The sequence below is a fragment of the Anabrus simplex genome, chromosome 14 (assembly GCF_040414725.1).
Source record: "Anabrus simplex isolate iqAnaSimp1 chromosome 14, ASM4041472v1, whole genome shotgun sequence".
Taxonomy (NCBI): Eukaryota; Metazoa; Arthropoda; class Insecta; order Orthoptera; family Tettigoniidae; genus Anabrus; species Anabrus simplex.
This window is the reverse complement of record NC_090278.1, coordinates 86,910,690-86,918,292: the sequence shown is the minus strand read 5'-3', so window position 1 is coordinate 86,918,292 and position 7,603 is coordinate 86,910,690. Positions and strand designations below refer to the sequence as shown.

The following is a 7,603-nucleotide window of genomic DNA, read 5'->3' as shown; positions in this document are numbered from 1 at the left end:
AATACTGGATACTGGCCGCACTTACGTGACTGCAGCTATCGAGCTCAATCTGCTAATTGTTATCAGATTTGTTTTTCAATGCATATTTAAAAAATTTTAGTGCTTCTTATGAACCTCCTGTATGGAATTCACCCTTCGAAGAGAAATTCAGGGAGTTGGCATTTGATCCGGACTCCTTGTATAGTTTCCCCAACTGAATGTCGACGCTGAACCACATGTGTATCTTCATTATCTTGAGGTTAATAAAATACTTCCCTTCATTAAAAGTGGTTTTATTATTATTATTTTTTTTTATTATTTTTTTTTGCAAAACTTATGACTATACTGGTATTAAAAATTGAAAGACTCAGCAACTTTTGTATTCCAAATTGGCAACCCCGTTCGGCATTAGCCGGCTATGAACTTTTAATTTCCTAAGTGCAAGGAATATCTAAAGGATTTAGTAATAAAGTAATAGAATACAGCACAGCAGTCTTCTTTCCTACATTTTATTATTAACAAAAAAAGTATTTACAACACTTAAATATTTAGCTACACAGAGGGAAGCCTGATGAGGCTTTATTCATCATTTTCATAATCAGCAGGATTCTTGCGCATCAGCTGATGATGTTTCTTCTCTACTTGATCGTAAACTAGATAGGCGACAATGAAAGCTGAAACAAAGATAAAAGTTCAAAGGTGGCAAACCACAAAAAACTCATTTTTTTTAAGGACTTGAGGTATTGCTGCAATTTTATTCAGGTATCTCTGGCCCATCAAAGGTCTTTATTTAGTCAATATCAATGCAATAAATGTCTTGTGGTCTTACACATCAGTAACATTTTCAGAATTTTCCACGCTATGAAAACCTACTGGAAGACCAAGACTCCAAAGCTGCGATTTTGTTTTTTTCCATTTTATAAATTCAAGCTCACACAAGAACTACGAAAAGCTATGACGCACACAAATTAAATTGAAAATTAGTATGCCAATGTGTTATTAAAGCTATGCCCTCTAGATCAAGCCAACTCATAACCAGGACCTACTTACGTGGCAAAACCCGGAAAATGCTGCTCCTCATTCGGACAAAAATGTTTGGCAAACCATGGCTGATAGCTCCAGCGAAGGCTCGTTGCTCAAAGGGTGACAACCGGTAGGTTATGATGCCACGTATTTTGGCTAACTCCCCGAAGTGCTTGCCCATGATGTTTTCTTGAACAGAAAATTAGACAATGCTAAACATTTATTACAGTGTTTAGATGTAGTAAATTCTGCAATAAGAGATTTACTACAACTATGCATAAAAGGACACATACATACTCATTACAGAATATTAACCCTTTCTGCATTGTCTTCACCTGTGTGAATTAACAAAGCACCTCCACAGTCCTGTATTTGCAATAAGCTCTGTGCCTTCCTTTAGTTCCACACCTCTTACCATTAAAAACTAAATCTAACCATCATCTTATACTCCTTATAGCCGAGTACGTTATACTTGTAGGTAACCTACCCTTCTCCATTCACATCACATGGCCTCACTACCCAAGCCAGTTTATGTGTACAACTTAATCCATGAAATTTATTCCTAACTGCCAATTTTATCTCCCCCCCCCCCCCCCCCGATTCCAATCACCTTCCTACCATTGTTTTTTTTTTGCTAGGGGCTTTACGTCGCACCGACACAGATAGGTGTTATGGCGACGATGGGATAGGAAAGGCCTAGGAGTTGGAAGGAAGCGGCCGTGGCCTTAATTGAGGTACAGCCCCAGCATTTGCCTGGTGTGAAAATGGGAAACCACGCCTACCATTGTTCTCATCTATTTGTACAGCTACTTTAATATCTGTTACTTCCGGCTTATAAGATATTCCGAGTCCATACAGCTTTCACTCCCGTCCAGCAAAGTCAGCCTGGAAACAGATAGTTCTGTTCAAGAGCTGACCTCTCTTACAGAATAGGTACCAGTGATTCAATTTCACTTGCTATACAACCAAGCTGGGAGAACACACATCCTAAATACTTCAAATAATTCATCTGTTCCAGTTTTGTATTCCCAACCCGACACTGACCTACATTTATCTGTGGTTACATAGTTTATTTAGTGTAGTTGTGGTGCAATAAACAGAGTGGCATTAAATCGAGATCAAGTTTTAAAGCATTAATTTGAATGACTTATGCTACATAGTGATATAGTACAGAAGGATTTTCCAGAATAGTATTAATTCAAGATTTAATTATTGTAGGTATTTGTACTGTACATTACCATGACAGATGCTACAAGTTTTTTTACAGTTATAAACACAGTATCGTGCACTTATTTGGATGTGACAAATTATTTCAGTTGCGCATACATACACACAGAATGAACTAAAATTTGTAACAGGTCAAGGTGAACTACTGGCAAGCTCTTTACTCTCAAACCGCTTTGTCGAAGGTTCCAACACTATCCTCAGAAAGAGTTCACAGTGATAGCCTTAAAGAAATTCGCATTATATGCCATCATCCTTCCTGAACAGGTACAGTCATCTCTTGCTCTACGCCGCTCTAAATAATGAGAGTCAGTACCATCCACCAGATTTCCATTTAAAGATAAAGTTTCCGGGTTCCTGAAAATAATTTTAAATCAACAATTGGCGATATATCGGGTGCACATTTAACACTGTATGGCACTTCGATCCCTGTGCTACCAGTGGCGGATGGTAGCAGGCGGGGGGTGGCATTATATAGAGGTAGTTCCTATGCTACTTTCATCAGCAATATCTGGTCACTGCCCAACGTGGGTGATAACCGAGGGTGGCAGTATACATGGGGGTTGACTTTATTACATTTCTTTCCTACTGACATCACATTTTTAATGTATTACAGAACTATTTTAGATAGTTCTGTAATACATTCAGACTAGTCAATACGGATCAAACAACTATATTAACCTATAATGGTTAAGTTTATCACATTTTTTAAAAAGTCGAATGCTCAGCCAAAAGGTTGGTTTGATCCTAAACAGATCCACCATCAGCTGTCATAGACTGCCTTGGCATCACTGAAGACATGTACGGGGGAATTGAGGAGTAAGGTAGTTGCCCATTGCTTTCCTTCACAGTGGCAGAAGTTCATATCACCTAGTCTGTCAAGCCCACTGAAAATTATGCACCAACTGACCCTATGACATTTTTGCACAAAATTCATAACAGACTGTACAGCTCCATGGCTAAATGGTTAGCGTGCTGGCCTTTGGTCACAAGGGTCCCGGTTTCGATTCCCGTCAGGGTCTGGAATTTTAACCATCATTGGTTAATTGCGTTGGCCCGGGAGCTGGGTGTATGTGTAGTCTTCATCACCATTTCATCCCCATCACGATGTGCAGGTCGCATACGGGCGTCAAATCAAAAGACTTGCACCTGGCAAGCCGAACATGTCCTCGGACACTCCCGGCACTAAAAGCAATACGTCATATTTCATAACAGACTGACTGCATAACGAAGGCATTACTAAAGGCACTCATACCTCAGAGTTCACTTTCATATTGTCAAAGTCAAGGATGAGACTGAGACAGGTCAATGTTCTAGCCCATACCAGAAGACACAGTGCACTATAAACACTAGGTTTTGCCAGCAATTTATTCTTTGAAATACCGATTCTCATATCGTAATCCCTGAACCTATTTTCAAGTTCAAGATAGCAGATTTCAAGCTTTCAGCATAGTCTGCCATTAAGACCAAGTCATAAGCATACTGTAGGCCAAACAGCTTACAGTTCAAATCATATGAATCCCTCCCTGCCATTCTATACTTTCCAGAAAATGATCCATGTATACTATAAACAATCCCCCTGTGGGTGGGGGACGCAGACGAAGAATACACCCACGGTATCCCCTGCCTGTCATAAGAGGCGACCAAGGAATGATTGAATTACAACCATGAAACTACTTGTTATTAATACCATCACGCGGGTAACACCATGGGTCGACTTTACTTGCGAGTAGTACCACTATGTTAGGTACAAGTTTTGTGATTAGTAGCAATAGAGTGTGGTTCACTGTGGGTTTACAATACCCATGATTAGTACCACTATTTGCAGAATACCACGGGCTTATGTTGCCTTTGATTAGTACCATTGTGTGAGAAACACCACAGGCTTACGTTGCCTGTGATTAGTACCATTATATGAATGACACCGTGGGTCTGCATTGCCTGTGATTAGTACCCACTATGTGAGAAAGACTGCGAGTTTGCATTGCATATGAATGGCGCCATTATGTGACAAACACTATAGGTTTGTGTTACCTGTGCAATGTACATTACTGTGAGTAATACCATAACGCATGAATCACCGTGAGTCTACGCTACTTTTGATTAGTACCGCAACATGACAAATACCATGGTTCTACTTTACTAGCGATAAGTACCATTACTAGGGGCCGATGACCTGGATTTTGGACCCCTTTAGACAACAAGCATCATCGATTTGGAAGCAGCCTCTTGGTCAGTAATACAGAAGTTTCTGGGAGGGTGGGGCATTGCGGGTCAGATCTGCTGATTATTTTAAATGCATATTCGTCCATTCATTCTTCATCATCACGTTTGGAATTCTGGTCAGTGGATGAATTTTGGACTTTTTTAAAAATTGTTATGAAATTTTGACTCATTTTGTACCATTAGGGGCTGATGACCTAGATGTTAGGCCCCTATAAACAAGCAACGTCTTCATGACTATAAACAATAAAAGGTGACAGATTACAGCCTCGATCATTGTTTACTTATTCAAGATGTTTGATAGAGTAGATCATGGGAGCTAAGTGACAATAATGAGGGCTATTGGGCTAGATAAAAGAGTGGTTGAATGGATGGCTAAATTTCTAGAAAATATAACTCAAAATTAGAGTACAAGTGTTATCTGATCCTGGAATGATTAAGAGGTTTTTTTTTCTTATATACCCAAATAATATTGGTAAAGAACTGGATTCATAGCCAAGGCTATTTGAAGGTGATGTATGGTGTATAAGTTACAGGATTGTGAGAAACTATAAAAAGACCTAGAAAATGTTGTGAGATGGACAACAGACAATGGTAAACGGGATGAATTACTGTGTGTTGATGGGGTGATAGTACCTTATTGGGAACACTGCAAGTACCTAGGTGTTAAAATAAGGAATGATTTTCTTTTTTTAATTTACAATTTTGCTTATGGCAACGATGGGATAAGAACGGGCTGGAGAGGGACCATGGCCTGAATGAAGGTACAGCCCCAGCATTTGCCTGGAGTGAAAATGGGAAGCAGGGGACGCCCTAACCTTTTCTGAGGTTGATTTCCTAATACCATACCATATAAAGGCTATTATTACGATGGGGTCGCCACTCCCAAAGGCATTTTATACCTACTGCCAGGTGTTATTCTAGGAGTACAGACGCTACAAGTTTCCCTCTTCCGCCACTGATGCCATTGGGTTCTTCACCAATACTCTGGAGAGAGGGTGTTCCAGTATTTTAACCTCTTAACTGGGTGTTATTGATGTGCTTGGTGTAACCTGCCCTGTGTGTTTTTTCAGCAGATTGTGTTACACAGCAGGATAGGCAGAAAAGTTAGTCATATCATTCACCTGTGGTACAAAAAGTAAAATAAAAGCATTTTAATTAATAAATTTTAATGTTAGAGAAATTTTTAACCATTTTTACATTAACTGCAAGGTCATTTACCTGGTTGGAATTTCAGAGTTTGGCCCATATTTTACAGCCGAAAGGTGAAACAAATCAAAGCAAAGGGTATTTATAAATATCATATCATGCATGTGACATTCTGAACCATTTTTCATTAACTGCAAGGTCATTTACCTATTTGAAATTTGAGTGTTTTGTTCATATGTCCATATGTTAGCACCTAAAATTAAAACAAAAAAGAAAGGAATATTTACGAATTACACCTCATGCTAGTGACATTGTGAAAGATTTTACATTAACTTCACGACCAGTTACGTCATTTACCTCACTAGAACTGCAGTGATTTGTCTCAGAGATAGTTTTCAAAAAGTAAGGGGTTGCGATACTTTTCCGTTTGGAGAAGTACATACTGTTTTCTGGCTTATGAACAATCCCCTGCAGAATTAGAAGTCCAATTAGAGATTTTATCTGAGTTAGATTTGTATCCACCCAATCTCCCGCTCGTGACCGCAGTTTTAATTTCGGATAGGCTTCTAAAACCTGTTTAGCATACACATGGGTCTGTTCGGCAATAAGTTGAAACATGTCATTTTCTATGAACTGTTCAAAATATTACAACACATTGGCTTCATCGTCGAAGTCCACATTTACACCACTAGCACCAGAAAATACGAATTTCTGACGTGAAACACCACGCGGCGGGAAAGGTTGAAACATGTCTAGCACTTGGTCTTCATCCGATACGTCATATTGTTTATCTTGTTCTTCATTCTCATTCTCTGAACCACTTTCACTATCAGAATCATCATCATCTGTATCAAGCCACTCATCTTTGGAATTCTGAGAACATAAATCGTCACAATCGTTCTCTAAGTGTTGAATAATCTCGTTTCCTTCGAGGGTTTCGAACTTACGCCTTGAACTAGATGCTGCCATATTTGGCATACTGCGGACAAGTAACACCGTACAGTTGTAAAATAAAAACCAACAAGCTTCAAGGAGCATGATATGTGGTATTTGCTGCCATAGTGCAGGAAAAACATCAATAAAGACGATAATACACGACGCGGCAAAGTAGCTCGTCATACCCAGGAGATATTCGCGGTAAAAGACGAGTACGTATATATTCGTCATGCCCATTACCCTGTAACATTCAGCGTACGAATATATACGTCATGCCCAGTTAAGAGGTTAAAGCCCACAGGAACTGGGCTGCCTGTTGGTCAGCGGGTTGTATTGGGTATTTCAACCCTACTGACTTGTAGGGTTCCCCTATCCACCACTCGGGGATGCGCACATTAGGGGTTAACAAGCTCCCCTAAGATTAGCAGAAGGGTAAAGCAGATTAATGCATTCTACCAAAGTGTAAGAAAAGTTGCGTGGTTAGGTAGATAGGGCCTACTACACGTCCTTGGCAAAATGAGCAAATAGGAAAAACGTCTAAAAACTAAAAAATATTTTTTCTTAAAACCGTATATAAAAGTGTATGAATCATAGACTTCTGATTAAGAAGGAACAAGACATGAGATTTTTTTTTTTTTAAATGGTACTTCCTTTCTGATTAAACTACATCAGAGTGCTACACCTGAACTACGAAACGATAAAAATGTCCATAAAGCATTATGACGTATGAAACTATACAACAAATGTTTAATTATAAAATGTGCCTCTTATTTACGTGAATAGTGAAGTAAAGCATAAATTATAATATTTCTACCTTACCCTAAGGTATTTTCCTTCAGCAGCTGACGCCAAGGAGCAAAGAGAATAAGTCCAAGGAGTAAGATGGAGAGTGAATAGTATTCTTTGATATCGACCCACTGCCTGCTCGATCTGCTGCCATCGGATGCAGATCGAGCAGGCAGTGTATCGACCTGCTAGCTCCTTAAAACGTGTGCAGCGAGGGATCAAGCCGGCCGTGAATTGGACCCGTAGACGCGCGGCATTGGGTAGAACGTCACGTGTCACGTCC

At 39.5% G+C, this 7,603-nt stretch overlaps 1 protein-coding gene across 1 annotated transcript; it reads right to left on the bottom strand.

The window, feature by feature from the left end:
• Window positions 1-472: 472 nt before the first annotated feature.
• On the bottom strand, window positions 473-1,226 carry UQCR-Q (Ubiquinol-cytochrome c reductase ubiquinone-binding protein). The gene is made up of 2 exons (XM_067158462.2): window positions 1,030-1,226; window positions 473-653 (listed from the first exon to the last, which is right to left on the bottom strand). Exons 1-2 carry the CDS (start codon window positions 1,181-1,183, stop codon window positions 559-561), a joined length of 249 nt encoding a protein of 82 aa, XP_067014563.1. The 5' UTR covers window positions 1,184-1,226; the 3' UTR covers window positions 473-558.
• Window positions 1,227-7,603: the final 6,377 nt, after the last annotated feature.

Excerpts from the sequence above, each read along its gene's own strand:
- UQCR-Q (XM_067158462.2), bottom strand. The coding sequence starts at position 1,183 with ATGGGCAAGCACTTCGGGGAGTTAGCCAAAATACGTGGCATCATAACC. Across the intron at positions 654-1,029 it reads CATTTTCCGGGTTTTGCCAC|CTTTCATTGTCGCCTATCTA; the intron begins GTAAGTAGGTCC and ends TCTTTGTTTCAG.